Genomic DNA, 16,256 nt, shown 5'->3' on the forward strand with positions numbered 1-16,256 from the left:
TTTATGCCTAAACATATTTTTATATTTCTATGTTTGAAATAAAATATTTTCATAATTTCTTAACATACACATTGTCATTAATTACCTGCATACGGCAGTTGTAGGGAATGATGAATGTAATGTAACCTAATCCTCCAGACATGACGAATCCATAAGGGTTCCGTTTTTTGCCATTTGGCTACGGAACCCTAATAACTCAAAACCCTCGCCAGAGCCACCCGAGCATCAGCTCGCTATTGTAGAATGTTGGTACTAACCAGCTGTTCACCGTGCAGATACGGGTTGAGTTGGCTTTCGGTTGATTCGTTCACTGGCGTTAGATTGTTAAAATTTATCGTTGTCAAAAATATTTTCGCTATTCGAGGGCGATTGTACATAATATTAAATGGGAATTAGCCTCCTTTATCCACATTACAAGCCTTTCCTTTATTAGTTTATTACTATACAGGATGTTTATTTATTCACCTGCAATAATTTACGGGGTGAATATATAGGTGATACTGAGCAACTTTTACTATGGGACCAACCCCGAAATCGCGAAAACACCCTGTAAATATACTTCATGGATATAATAACATATTGCGGAAGATTATTTTGTGAGCCGTACTTACCAGGAAAGTTTTTATTCCTGTCTTCGCACATGAATTCCACCATTAAACCCCCAAGCTGATCATTATGAAAGATGTCGTTGAATACGGGGCACGGAGAAATACTTTTGTAGAGCTTGTTTATGCAAGTGCTGTAATTCTTTGTGTTCGAGCACATTCTGCAGAAATAAAGTTGGGTTATTTTTAAATGCTCAACACCTGTCACGGGGCGCCTAGGGTCAAGGGGGCCATGGCCCGGGGCAGCAGGCTGCAAAGGGCAGTGTAGGCCCCACTATTCCAGAAGACGCCGAGAAAAATGCATTTGTGCTTATTACCTTACCACATGGGGTGGCCCAGGCCCACTGGCCCTGGGCGCCAAATATTAAAATACACCTTCGCGTCACTCGGATGCTACGAAAAGTGTAACGTCTAGGAAAATCATTATGGTTATAATACATTTTGATAAACTTACCTATTGGTAATCAAGAATAGTATATTACACAACTAGGGTGGTAAAACAAAGAAAGGCCGAGATCGCAGATGTTTGCGGCCCGAGCTGCAAGCGAGGGACGTAAATATGCGACCAAGGGCTTTCTTTATTACCTCCTGTGTTGTGTACACCATTTTATGTTACTTGGCCAGAAACCGCCACTTTCGTGGCCAGGTGTGGCATAAATAAGTAGTTGAAATGGGTCTTAAAGTTGAAAATTGCTCTACATGTACCGCTCCATAACGCGTTAATGCGTGTAGTTCTCCTTGTTGAACATCCTCGCTATGGAGTTTTCTACTTAAAAACATGCTTTGACCTGTTGTGTAATATATTGAATGTGCTGTGTTTTACGGGTTTAAAAAAAAACCTACATTTAAGTCTGCCAATAGTTTTTAAATTATAAATAGGCATCTAGGACCGCAGTCAAGTCTAAAGACTCTATACTCGACGGAGAATTGGGACCTTATTAAAGCACATACTCGCTAATCCGGCATTATGGTCTTTTTCAAACTCGATAGGCTAGGCTAGACTCGGCTGACAGATGTCAAAACCAATTATAGGGTTGTGACAATGCAAATTGGGAACATTTTTTTACAATTCTTGATTAAATCTACAAAGGCCCTCATTGGTCATGATTTGTATTTTAAAGTAAACATACCTTTAGCGCGGAATCAGTTCGGTCGATAAGTAGAGTCAAACTATATTGCAATTGAGTTTCGTTTTATTAACGTCAGAGGCGCAAGGTTGGAAGCAATGGAGACTATCTTATGGAAATTAATACGTATTTAAATTAAACATATTCTCATAAGATAAAATCTACAACATATATTGGAATAGAAAAAACAAGGAAATCTGACACAACTGTTAGGAAAACATTGTTGCCTAGCAGCCATTATTCTGAGATCAGAATAAGGCTGTTAGGCATCGGTTTCGTAAACATGTCTGCCAGTTGGTCCGTTGTGGCTATCTTTTCTACGTTTATTAGTCCTTCAAGGACCTTTTCTCTCACGAAGAAATGTCTAATCTGTATATGCTTGGTATTTTTATGGAACTCAGGATTATGGGCAAGACGAATTGCAGATTTCTAAACCTAAATAGTAGGATACAGGTTTTGTAGTTATCTTCAACCTTTTATGCAAGTCTTTTAGAAATTCGTTTGTAACTAGCCCATCATCCAAATACAAAGTTATAAGAAGCTTCTTTTATTTAATCTTCTTAACAAATAGGCAACTGTCTCTGTGTGAAGCCTAAGTATAAAAGGATTCAGGTAAGCATGAGTTCCAACAGCGTTGTGCTTGTTTCAGACCATATGTTTTAGCTTCTAGACTTTCTTTGATCCATCATTAAAGCCATCAGGCTGATTCATGTAGATGTCTTCTTGAAGTTTTCCATAGAGGAATGCTGTTGAGACGTCAAATTGCGTGAGTACCAGTCTTCCCTTAGCCGCAACGCTTATGAGTGCTCTTATTGTTGCCTTCTTGCGATCGGACTGAAAGTTTGGTCATAATCAACGCTTTTCGCTGCTTAAAGCCTTTATCTGCAAGGCGCGCTTTCTCAATAGAGCCATCGGGGGTAGTTTTCTAAGAGCCCATTAAGAGACATCACTTTCTTTTAAAGATGCTAACTCTTTTTTCATGGTGTCCACACATTTTTCTTTCAGAGAGCTCTTTACAGCCTCTCTGTAGGACTGAGGATCTGTAATAGTGTCAATGTCATTACATACATAGTCGTCGAATTTCTCTGGAGGGCGATCTTCGTATCTAGGATGTACTATATCTGAGTGTACGGTGTCAAAGAATGCTTCTTGTTCTGGTTTTTCTTCAATAGGAACTGACTCAAACGCGACTGGATTCATCTCCTGAGCTGCTGGTTCATCAGCTGTCTTGTATCCTTCTGGCCTGTCCTCAGAAAACACTGGATGTTCACCAGTGCTTAGCAAATCTTCGACTTCTTGCTTTTCATCGGTAAGAAATGGAATTTCACCGACGCTAATCAAATCTTCGACTTCATTTTCCTCCCTTATTTCGAATGGTGATGTAATTTCTTGGCGATATTAGGTAAGTCGTTTGGTACCCGTACGCCAAAGTTAAGTGTTGGACGGATTTCTCGTTATCCTATTTCTATCTCCAGTTAACTGGGTCGCGAATCTTTTTCGAATTTCTGGGGCACTTTAATCTCAGAGCTATCTCCGTTGAGCGGCTTTTTATCAAATATAACATCGCGAGATCGTATAAGTCTATATTTATTGTTTTCTATTGCTGCCCATCCCATATACGATAAACGTCATCATTATCGTATCCGATGAGTCTTCATTTAAGTGCTTTCTTCGAAAGTTTCTGTCTCTTTGCTTTGGAATGTGAGCATAACACGTGCTGCAAATTATCTTAAAATGAGATATTTTTGGCTTCTTGCTATTCCATATTTCAAACTCCACTCTGAATAATTTCCACTCTGGAGGGACCCGTTCTATTAAGACATATGTCACCGTGTTCAAGCTTTCTGCCCAAAGCGCTTGAGGAAAACCTTCACCGCTTTACAGGATCGTTCTTGCTGCTTCGAATAAACTACGATGGTCGCGATCGCAGGAAGCGTTTTGCTACGGTGTGTATGGCATTGTCAGCCTCTATCTGATTGCATTCTTAGCAAAAATCTCTCTGATATCTCAAGTATCGTATTCGCCACCATTGTCACTTAAAAGCATCTTTATTGGTGCGTTCTTCTAAAATCATTTGTTCTAGTTTCTGTTTTACTTCAGACTTGACTTTCATATAGTATATCAGACGATATCCTGAGTAATCGTCACGAAACAGAACGAAATATCGTAAATTTGTGATACTCGTAGAGTTGGGAAATGGTCGCTATAAAGGGAAGCTCTATTCCAGTGGTGGACAAACTACGGCCCGCGGGCCTGCTCCGCCCCGTGCAAGGATTTCATCCGGCCTGCCGCCGGCCCTTCGAAATAATTAGTATATGGCTCGCGACATAACGGTTTCAAATCAAAAAGCATTTATTCTGCAGTTCCTGCCCTCCTCGAATTTTTTTAAATTTTCGGGCCCCCATGAAGTTTGCCCACCACTGCTCTATCCCTAACTCTCGTTTCACAAACGCTCCAATATGCCGCATATTCTGGTGGACAAATCTTTCATGATAAAGTTGAGTCTCTGTTGTCAGATCGGCTACCATCTTCTTTGGTAAAATATTTTTGACATCTAATTTATAGGGACCACCACATTTTTGTCATCTTTCGATAGCCTTGACATTTCCATACTGCAATTTTGAGTTGTAGATATAAACTTGCTACCGGGATTCTTATCGTGAGCCGCTAGGACCGAGAATAGATTTTTCTGGATAGCTGGAACATACCATACGTCTTCCAATGTGACAGTAGAAACTTTTTCATTGACATTTGTTTCTAAGACTACCGATCCTTTTCCTTTGGCTTGTAAAACATGACCATTGGCTGTTGTAACTGTATGCGTGTCATCAAAGTTATGGAAAGTTGTAAACAAGTCACCTCTATTAGTTATATGGCTAGTGGCAACCCTTCAGCCGACATTAGACTATCATAGAAATGATCATATATAAGGCATCCTATCTGACAGTTATCCTACAATTATGTTCATATACGTTGAATTTGTGAAATTACATCATCATAGATTTGTAATTTTTCAATGACTCTTATATCTATGATCACATGCCTATGATAATCTAATTGCTGCCTTAGCGTTTGACAAATATTAGGCCGCAATTAAACTATCATAGAAACGATCAGATATAAGGGGTCCTCTCTGTCAGTAATCCTACAATTATGAGGATATCTGTTTAAGTTAGTCACATGCAGGAAAGTGTAATATCGTATGCTTTATTCTTATATGCTTATGAATTAAGTAGGTACACTAAAGACAATAAAGTAATGCTCCTAAGGATGTTTTTTGCTAAATTATTATCCCCGCTAAACCTGTGCGAAATGCCCGTCACTTTGAACAACTGAGATGAAAAAATCATGTCGAAACTTATTGAGTGTCTAATCCAGCCGCTTCACTTTTATTTAATTTGTGTTGGTTTTTATACTTATTTGTTTTATTTACTAATAAACACTGTCACTTCAGATCTCATTGTGAAATTTTACAAAAAAAAATGTGTTTACTTACTCCATGCCATTGTTGTCCAAAAGGAATTCGCCTCCCACACATGACAGAAAAGTGGAATAAGAAGTCTGAAAAAAGGAAATAAAAAAATAAAATCGTTATAGATCTGAAATACTCATTAAAAGTGAAAAGTAACTAAATAAATCTATTTTTTTGTTAATTACGTATAAAGTAGTAGTAGATTTGTATTGTGAAAAAGAAAAAAAAATCGATTTACTACTATACAATACATCATTATCTTCGTAGGGATTTACGTTTTTATAAACCGCAAGTTAGTAAAAAAGACTACTTTAATTATATATTTTTTTACTTCCAATATTATTTAAGTAAAGATTACAGTTAATTTTGAAACAATGTCAAGTTATGCAGAAGAATTATATAAAAAGATCTAATATAATTGATCTACAGTTATAGTTTTACCTTACTTTTCATTTTCTTATACTGCTATTATATTGCACACAATTGTAGATGTGTACGCACACATACATAGCTAGTTTCAGATACAAATTAGAGATAGCGCTTCGAAATTAGTTTCCTTAAAATGCTTCAAGAGGGCTTTCTTATCCTCTATACTAACTTTACTATATACTTACTTTACTCTACCTTTACTCTTTGGTTTACTGTCATATCTTTAGTGACACTCGGCCAAAAGAATAATCGATTGCTGTAAAAATCATCACAGAGTAGGACGAGTAGGTACATATCAGCAGTTCCATTTCATCAAATAGCAGTTCTTTTCGAATGCAAATGCTTAATTTATCGATGAAACAATGACAAATTAAAAATACAAAAATTGCTATTATATAGGGTCAGTTGTCCTATGTTGAAACAAACGGAATTTTTAAATATCGTTCACTCTTTGGTGCAGTTTTGTTAAATTGTTTGAATAAACATCCCGTTGTCTTACAATGAAACATGTGTATGTAGTGTACAATGAAACAGGTCTCATGTTTCATTGTATACTATGTAGTTTTGTAGTAGACCGAGTGAGAAATTGCAACAGGTTTCCATTTTTACAATAGTGTACAATGAATCATGTCTCGTGTTTCATTGTATATTATGTACCATTATGTATTATGTAGACTTGTAGACCAAGTCATAAATTGCAATAAGTTACCATTTTTACAAAATTATTTTAGATTGGTTTTTAAGTTGTTTTTGTGAATATGTACAGTTCAAGAATTGTTTATCAAATTCGTTTTATGCCAATAATCTGGAAACCATCTCCATACATTGCCTTGCAAAAGGCGGAGTAGTCAATGTTTTATAGATTGGTTATTAAAAACCTATACCAGTAGAGGGCAGTAGAGCGTTGGCTGCCAACTAGGGATTAGAAACCGGTTAATCGAAAACCGTTTAACTGAGATTTTTGGGCTCGGTTAATAACCGGTTTTGCGGATCTACAAACCGGTTAATAACCGAAATTTCATTTCTTTCATAATTTGTTTTTGACCATTCTACTTTAGTTTTTTTTTACACTTTTTTCTAAATGATCATACTACTTGGCCGTATAGCATTGTTTCACTGTTGATTACCAATGCCATTTTTTGTTGACAATGAAACGGCATTGTAACAGTCCAGGTGTTTCACTGAACACCAAGTTCCAGTACACAATGAAACAAAACCATTATTTTTTTAATAATTAAAGAATTTATGCGAAATTTTTAAAAGTATAATAAATAGACTAAAATGATTACATTTGTTTCACTGTAAAAATTGGAGTGTTTCATTGAAAACGTGCATAAGTACACAATCAAACAAAACTCATTAAAAAAAAAAAAAGGATTATTATACAGAAACTGTTAAAGATAAGTAGAAATCAAGAATGCCATACGATAGCCAACTAAATTGTTTATCTTCATACGAAATATCATACTCATAACTTTAAAAACAACAGAGATAGGAAGGTTTGAACTTTTGGTGTTTCATTGATCAACAACTTACCCTACACATGTATGTAATCTATGCTTATAAGATGTGAGATCCTCAATTCCTCATCGATCTCATCATCAGAACTGAATTTTGACATAAAGGGACCCAACCTAAATTAAATTCTATTATTCAAAAAATAATTATATTCTAAATCAGTTCGGATCCCAAAATCGGGGTACCTAGTGAAGTGACAAAGATACAAAAAAAAATATCTTACCATACAACCAACCAACATGTTAATACAAATAGGAAAGTGTTTTCCAACGATACATTTTTTAAAGCACGGTTTGTGAAAATTCTTCGACGTTACAGTAACCAATTACAATCATCTCCAAATTACATTTACGATGATTTAGGTACAAATGTCAGACGAAGATAATTTTTTCTACCCGTGCCATGACAGACAAATAATCAAATAGCCCCTGAATCTTACCTAACTAGCCATGGTATTTATATTTATAACACAAGGCAGGAACGAGTTTTACAAGTTGTCTTTTTAACCCGAATACTCCCTCATTCGATCTTACCTTCACTTGAGATATCCTGTCAGTGGCGTTACATATTTCAGCAATTAATGTAGGCATCGCCATATCCTCGTCCCTGCCGTACACATCTGTAAAATAACAAATATAATAGTAAGGGAGCCCATGAGGAGATTTCTGGATTTCCTCAAGCGCGTCAGATTAAGATACGGGGATACCTTGCATCCTGTTGAGTTTATTATGATTACGATGGAGCGCAGGTACGTAGTACTTTGCTTAGCCACTGTAACTTAAACCTTGAGGTACTACCCATTGCAAGATTAAGGAGTGCGCTCGTACTGATTTTCATTAGCGTTGGTCACAAATGCGCTTGATAAGCAAGTGGACTTACATTAAACACAACAGACAATTAAAGACAACAGGCGTTTGCGATGCCCTGATTGGCTATAAGATTCTAGCATCCCTTCCTAATGTATTGTGTTTGCTATAGTATTGCACGAATCGAAACAAACAAGTAAAGTGACCATATTTTTTATTTTTGATGGATAAAAATGTCAACTTTTTTTAAAGTAAGTACCACTTTTTTTTTCAAAACTTCTACGGATCTATAATGACATATTCAAATATGGCTAACTATCCAGAAAGAACCCTGTATGATACGACATTTTTACACAGATTGTTTTTAAATTATTGAGTTGTGAGCACTCAGACAATGATATATAATAATATACAAATAGAAAACACCCATGACTCAGGAACAAATATCTGTGCTCATCACACAAACAAATGCCCTTACCGGGATTAGAACCCAGGACTATCGGCTTCATAGGCAGGGTCATTACCCACTAAGCCAGATAGGTCATCGTCAAATTATCTTGAAAAATAAAAAAAAAAATCATCGAATTAAGGATTTTTTTTAAATAATAATAAATAATAAATCTTTATTTCGTAAAGACATAAGATTTTTAGAGGATTATCCACATTATCGTCAGATTAAGGTTTCACACAACTGACACGCTTGAGTATTTCAAGATGCCGTTTTTTTTGTTACTTTGTGACCCTGCCTTTCGCTAATGGATTGCTAAAATCATCAGGTTATTTAAATATACACTTTTGTAGGGTTCACTTAACATCCCTTTTAAATATCTGATGCGCTCAAGTTTTTTTTTCCCAATTTTCTACCCTTCCATATGAAGACCCTGCCCATGTAGGCAGATTAGCATAGCCTTGTTATCAGAGACATGTTGCGCGATTAACACTACCAATATCTGACACGCTCGAGTAACTCCATGTGGTGTTTTTTTTTCACATTAAAAAAATAAATTGTAGGCAATTTCCGGCTTGCTAAAAAAGAAAACATTATAGAATCTTTTTCATCCTATCATCTACACACTTAGCAACGCCGGCTCCCCTCCTATAATATGACTACACTAGTAAGTGCTCATCTATCAATATTTCATTAAAATCCTGAAGGCAGGTAATTAGGTATGACACTTTCAAGCCCCAGAGTCCTGAGCGGTTTTCTACGAGCCGTCTGGCGAGTGGCAAGTAGGAGGTCATTAAACCATTAAAATGGTGTAAAATTGTGTGAAACAAAAGTAAAATGTTTTGATGCTATAATTATTTAATTACGTATTATGGTATGAGTAAAGATTGGTCATATTTCAGTAGGCAATTCTTAGATGTAATATGTAACTATCTTTAATATTATGTAATACAATTCACGTTTGAAGTCGATATATAAAATTACAAAAAATAACTCGAGACTGCGGATTTACAGAAAACCGGTTTTGTGGGATTAATGAACCTAGAATAGGATCATTAATTATTATTATACTTTTCAAATCAATAGATTAAATAATTCTTACCCGCTACTATCACAGTAATGGCAATAAATGTTTTCCACAACATGTTGTTGAGCAATATGTAGTGCTTGCTTAGGTATTTTGTACAAATGAATAGCGCGGTATAGAATAGGGCGCCTTATATATGCAATATCCGGCATAAACAGGGGCCGTATTTAGGCATAAGCGTTTAATAGGAAAATGTGTTGTCCTATGGGCATACAAAGTTGTTGTGTTCGTGTCCTGTTTCCTCCCTGAGTAACGGCATTATGAAAATACCATTTACAGTACATATGGGGCTACTTTATAGCACTAGTGCGAGAAGTAGCATATTACGTTACTGTGTCGAACATTTAAAGGGCCATATGTACTGTAAAACGTTGTACGATACATGTGCGAATAGGTAATTCGCAACTCGTGTCGATTTAAAACACTCCCTTCGGTCGTGTTTTAATTTATCGCCACTCGTTTCGAATTTCCTATTTTTCGCACTTGTATCGTAATGTACTATTAATTTACGTTATGAATGAAGCCGATGGTTCTGGATTCAAATTCCGGTAAGGGCATTTATATGTGTGATGAGCACGGATTTTCTTTGTTCCTGAGTCATGGGTGTTTTCTGTGTATTTAAGTATTTATATATTATATATGTCGTTGTCTGAGTAGTCACAACACAAGCCTTCTTGAGCTTACTGTGGGGCTTAGTCAATTTGTGTCATAATGTCCTATAATATTTATTTATTTTATTTTATGTTAAACATACTGTATTCTTTTGATATTTTATTACAAGAATTAGAGTTACTTATCTGCAGAATCTAATTAAAACTTTAAGTTAAATAATCAATAAATATTACGAAAATAAAGGACTATGGGGTCTATCCAAACCTAGATGGATAGTTTAGCTAGTGAGATTATATGACGACCGGTCTGGCCAAGTGGGTAGTGACCCTGCCTGTGAAGCCGATGGTCTTGAGTTCGAATGCCGGTAAGGGTATTTATTTGTGTGGTGAGCATAGATATTTGTTACTGAGTCATCCAATTTCTAAATTAATAACTAAATTGTAGTTATCGTGCATCTCGCATACGTCAATGCATGTAAGTAAGTAAGTAAATACACTTTATTGTGCACCATACAGTTAATAAAAATAAACAGGAAATGAGTTCTCTTAAAAGCTAGCAAGTACTAAATTACTACTACTAATGGATCGGTGCACGATAACCAAATAAGAATAAAAAAAAAGTGCATTCACACATATGCGGAGGCCTGCGGGCGGCTACGCCACGGTCTGTCAGCCTGCACATTTTCAACCTGAACGTAGAAACCAGCTGCCACGACGTCGTTCTTCACATCAAAACCAGTATCGGAGTCCAGGTAGATAGGTGCGAAAAGCTGAAGGTCACGAGAGGTCATTACTCGTCTTTCAAGATCGATGTGCCGGCGGATAAAGTAGGTGTGGTTCGTAGCAACAAACACTGGCCGGCTGGCGTGTCCATCAGGCACTTCAATACGGTCGAGCCAAAAAACTTTCTAGTGAGCAGCGGCAACCGACCACCACCCTAGCGAAATCTTCTTGCTTTAAAATCGTTCACCAAAACGTCAGATCAATTTGCGGCAAAACTGGGTTACTAGACTTGTTAAATAACTCCGAAAAACCCGATGTATTGGCCTGTAGCGAGACATGGTGCAAGAAATACGAAATAGAACGAGTTAGGTTATGTGGTTATCGGCTTGCAAATAGCTACTGTCGCACGAATATCGAACATGGCGGCGTGGCGCTGTACACACGGGCCGATATTGAGTACCGCCAACGAAACGACCTACAGAGCCTGGCCATCGAATTTCATATTGAGTTCACTGCAATTGAAATTTGTAAAATAGGTCTAATAGTAATTGTATTGTACAGAAGCGGAAACGGCGACTTTGAAATTTACTTAGATAAGCTAGAATTATTATTAGATAGATTAATAAACGAGAATAAAAGTTTCATTCTAGTCGGCGACCAAAACGTCGATTTCATGTCAGAGAACGTATCGAGGCGGCGGGTAAACGAAATCTTACAAATGTATGGGTGTAAAAACTGTGTCGAGTTTCCAACCCGTGTGTCCGCGCACAGCTCAACCTGTATCGACTGCGGGCTGGTGCCGCGCGAGTACCTGGGCATTGAAGCCAGGCCGCTAGATACCCCCATCAGCGACCATAACGCACAGGTATTCACCCTCCCTACTCCACCCCGACAAACACTCGAACCAAACAGTTTCATCCAAAAAAGACTATTTACTGACGAATCATTAATTACTTTTTATATTGACATTGAGAATTATAATTGGAATTTTGTATTCGATGACGTAATTTCTATTAATGATAAATTTGACAAATTATTTAATATTTTAATGTACTACATTGACATTCACTTTCCGATGAAAAATATTTTAGTTAAAAAAACCAAACATGCACCATGGATTACGGAAAGTCTTTCTAAATTGATTACTAATTACAATGACTTGACAGTAATAAAACGACAGTACCCAAATATGGAAAATCTCGCGGAGTGCATCAGCTACCAAGCAGATCGCATTAGGTCGGAAACTTTGACCGCCCGCCGAGAATACTTTGGAAACCGTATAGCAAATAGTAAAAACCCGTCGAAGGAGATGTGGCGTATAGTGAACGAGGAGTCGTCTGCAAAACCGTCACGACATACTATATCACTCAGAGATGAAAAAGGACACGACTTGCCATCCAGCCAAGTACCGGAAGTATTAAATCGTCACTTTCTAACGGTAACATCAAAATATAAATTAAATATAAACAAGCCAGACTCTGTGAAGCACGTTAGGCATCATCTAATAAATAAAAACGTACCAACTTTCATTCTGCCTAAAATCACACTCACAGACCTAAACCGCAGTCTGAGGTCCATGGTAAAAACACGTCGGACGCTAGATATTTACGATATTTCCCTTAACATACTCGAGTGCATCTGGCCAGTCGTCGCAGGGCTACTAGTAGAACTCATTAACACCGTGTTCTCGTGCGGTGAGTACCCGGACGTACTGAAAAGCACTCGAGTATGTCCTGTTTATAAGGGAAAAGGTGAAAAAACTGCTGTGGACAATTACAGACCTATCACTATAGTCCCCAACATCTCTAAATTAGTTGAATCAATTATATCAAATAGTTTAATGCATCACTTAGAGACAAATGACCTACTGACGGACAAACAATTTGCATATAGAAAAAATAGGTCCACCACAACAGCTGCATACGAAGTATATGATTGCGTAGCAACGGCGTTAGACGATAAGTACAAACCGGCAGGGGTATTCTGCGACTTGTCCAAAGCCTTCGACGTTATAAATCATGACCTACTGTTAGAAAAGATAGGATACTATGGAATCGCTGATAACACCCAAAAATTATTTAAGACGTTCCTTAAAAATAGACGGCAGACAGTCGAGGTCAAAATCAAGGGCAAAAATGTTAAATCCGATGCAGGTACACTGGAACAGGGCATACCTCAAGGCTCCGCGCTCGGAAATACCCTGTTCTTAATATTTATTAACGATCTGCCTTCCTCTGTTGCTGAAGGCTCGATGGTATTGTTTGCTGATGACACCACCGTGGTAGTGAAGGCGCATACGTACTCGCAGCTCGAGGAAAAATTAGCGAATACGTGCAGCCAACTTCGTGAGTGGTTCTCGGCAAACGGCCTCATCCTCAACGTCACAAAATCCCATATAATGTTTTTTTCAGCCAGTCCTTTGGTGAATATTCCACAAATACATACTCAAATTCCAAGCTGTGATTCGTGCAAATTCCTTGGATTTACCGTTGACGCAAAACTAAAATGGAAAGAACACATTAACAACTTATGCGAAAGGCTTAGTAGTGCTATATTCGCGATGCGAAAACTAAAGCCAATTATTTCAAAACATACGCTGCTCCAAATTTACTACTCCTATTTTCAATCGCTCATGTTGTACGGTATTATTTTATACGGAAATTGCACAGAATCAGATAGGGTGTTTAAATTACAAAAAAAAGCCTTACGTATATTAGCAGGTGTACATCCCAGACACCCGTGTCGACAGCTCTTTAAGAAATATAACATAATGACGCACTACTCTCTCTATGTTTATGAAATTATTATGTTCACACGCCGCAATATCCATTTATTCAAACGTGTAAACATGCCTGGCAGAATAACCCGCCAGACCGGCCGATTACAGTCCGTGCCGCGGCGCCTCGCGCTGCTCGACAAAAACCCACGCGTAATAGGCCCGGCGTTTTATGAACGTCTACCCGCCACTCTCAAAAATGAATCATCGGACGAATTATTTGGTCGCCGATTGAAGGAACTTTTATTGACCAAAACGCTGTATTCTGTCAAAGAATATAAATAATAAAATGCCAATTATTTGATTTTTAATATTATTTATATTTATAAATTATTAATTAGTAAATTTTGACATTGCTCTATTCTTTTTTTGTCCCTATTATTGTATTATTAAAATTTTTGACATTTTGACATTACCTAGGTTGTCCTAGCTGTATTTTTTATTTTTATTTTCTTAATAATTTTGACAAATATTTCTATTTATAGAAAGTGTTTTTATTTTTTTTTATTTTATTTTAATTTGTTTACTGTTTTATTTTATTCCGATTCGTAGTTATTATTATTATTGTTGTTATTATGTTGTGACGATCTTTTTGTGAATGCATTTTATTTTGACATGTAAAATATAATGTACATTTCCAATAAGAAATAAATGAATCTAATCTAATCTAATCTATGTCTGTCCTGTAAAATAAGTATTTATTATCAGTTTTTAAACACGTTTCATTAATTTCTGTTTGATTCAAAATAAATATTACTGCCCGTGTCTGGAGAAAAAAATACATAATTTTTAATTGGTTAATGATGTATTATTAAACACGTCAAATATGTAAAAGAAAAATAGGATATTCAATTCATACAGGTAAAGCGGTAAAAAGAAGTTAAAGCAGGTTTTGGAATTTGTGCCGTCTCTCTATCCGTTTTTGTATCAATGTTATTCTGCCTCTTCTAATCTTTATTTAAAGGAGGAATTAATTATGTCACAGGTTGGAGCACAACAAGGTGATCCTTTGGGTCCCCTGATTTTCTGCCTGGCTATACAGAAGACCATAGTCAAGCTCAAGTCTCCGCTTAACGTGTGGTATCTTGACGATGGTACTATTGGGGGAAAGCCGGGCGAAGTTGTGGAGGACCTTCAGCAGTTGGTACCAGCCTTGAAAGATGTGGGTTTAGAGGTGAACCCAACAAAGTGCGAGCTCTTTACGTGCGGGCCGGTGTCGGAATCCCATTTAGACGATTTGGAGTCTTTATTGCCAGGGGTTAGAATGATCGATAAGTCAGGGTTGTCTTTGTTGGGGGCGCCTATTTTTTGTGACGGAATCGGCGCTGCTCTACAGGTCAAAAGAGATGCCCTCGTTGCTGTTCGGGACTATTTGCTCAATTTGTCATCCCATGTTGCCTTGACTCTGTTACGAAACTGCTTTGCCACGCCTCGAATGACTTACATCCTCAAAACATCCCCAACGTGGAAATTTGTTAACGAGGCAAAGGATATCGATCGTGAGCTCGGGGTGACTTTGGAGATGGTGTTAAATGTGGAGCTGAGCAGTACACAGTGGATTCAGGCTGCTCTTCCCATAAGGTATGGTGGTTTAGGGATGCGCGCGGTTGAGGGGTTAGGACTAGTCGCATTTCTTGCCTCAGCTCACGGGGCTTCGGATCTTGCTGCTCGCATTTTCCCCGGATATGGTAGCAATTTTCCGGTCCCGTACGTTTCTGATGCGCTTGCGAAGTGGTCGGACACTATTCCCGGCGATAAGCGGCCTGACAACCCAGCTATCCAAAAACAATGGGATGACATATTGAGCAAGCATGTTTATGATTCGCTGTTGAGTGGTGCATCGGGTGTTGACTTTGCGCGCCTTAAAGCCCTTGAACGGGCTGAGTCTGGGGCGTGGTTACATGCCTTGCCTTCACCTTAGCTTGGGACGCTCTTGGATAACGATTCGTTATGAATATCAGCGGCTCTTGTTGTAAATATCAAAATATTCATCACTCAATGACTACTAGCGCCATCTATGCGCAACTTGTAAGAAACTGTTTTTATACAATAAAGCAGTCACTGGAAATCATTCGAAGCAAACTCGTCGTTTTATTTTAGGTTATGTGCTCCAGCAGCTTATAATTACTATTTTACAAGATATTAGTCAGAATTATCAGCAGTTTAGCGGGATAGACTAAAGGACTTGTGTGTTTTACGATTGGACTAAAAAGTGAAGTAAAACTGTGCGAAAATAGTAATTGGTGGAAGCCGTTATTGAAAATCATGGCTGCCAGCTCAAGTTATTTAGTGAACGTACCGAAATTAAAAGGTCGCGAAAATTATAGTGAGTGGTGTTTTGCAGTTGAGAACTTTCTGGTGCTAGAAGGCATGGTTAAGTGCATAAAATCAGATGCAGCTACGACGTCGACAACGACAGAAGATAGCAAAACGAAAGCTAAATTGATTTTGACAATAGATCCGTCTATCTACATTCATATAAGAAATGTCGAGACATCGTACGAGTTATGGACAAAATTGAAGCAACTATTTGATGACTCAGGTTTTACAAGAAGGATTAGCTTGTTGAGGAATCTTATATCAGTTCGACTTGAAAACTGTACATCAATGACGTCCTACGTGACTCAAATTGTTGAGGCGGGTCAGAAATTGTC

The 16,256-nt window shown here is 37.5% G+C and overlaps 1 protein-coding gene across 1 annotated transcript in view; it reads right to left on the reverse strand.

The window, feature by feature from the left end:
* LOC133519487 (uncharacterized) overlaps window positions 1-9,598 on the reverse strand; it is a 59,020-nt gene extending 49,422 nt beyond the window's left edge. The window contains exons 1-4 of the mRNA XM_061853493.1: window positions 9,508-9,598; window positions 7,685-7,770; window positions 5,229-5,293; window positions 612-766 (exon numbers count right to left, since the gene is read on the reverse strand). Of these exons, the coding sequence (XP_061709477.1) occupies window positions 612-766; window positions 5,229-5,293; window positions 7,685-7,770; window positions 9,508-9,550 (349 nt within the window). The 5' untranslated portion in view covers window positions 9,551-9,598. The remainder of the gene's footprint in view (window positions 1-611; window positions 767-5,228; window positions 5,294-7,684; window positions 7,771-9,507) is intronic.
* Between the last annotated feature and the right edge of the window lie 6,658 nt (window positions 9,599-16,256).

The sequence above is a fragment of the Cydia pomonella genome, chromosome 7 (genome assembly GCF_033807575.1).
Source record: "Cydia pomonella isolate Wapato2018A chromosome 7, ilCydPomo1, whole genome shotgun sequence".
Classification (NCBI taxonomy): Eukaryota; Metazoa; Arthropoda; class Insecta; order Lepidoptera; family Tortricidae; genus Cydia; species Cydia pomonella.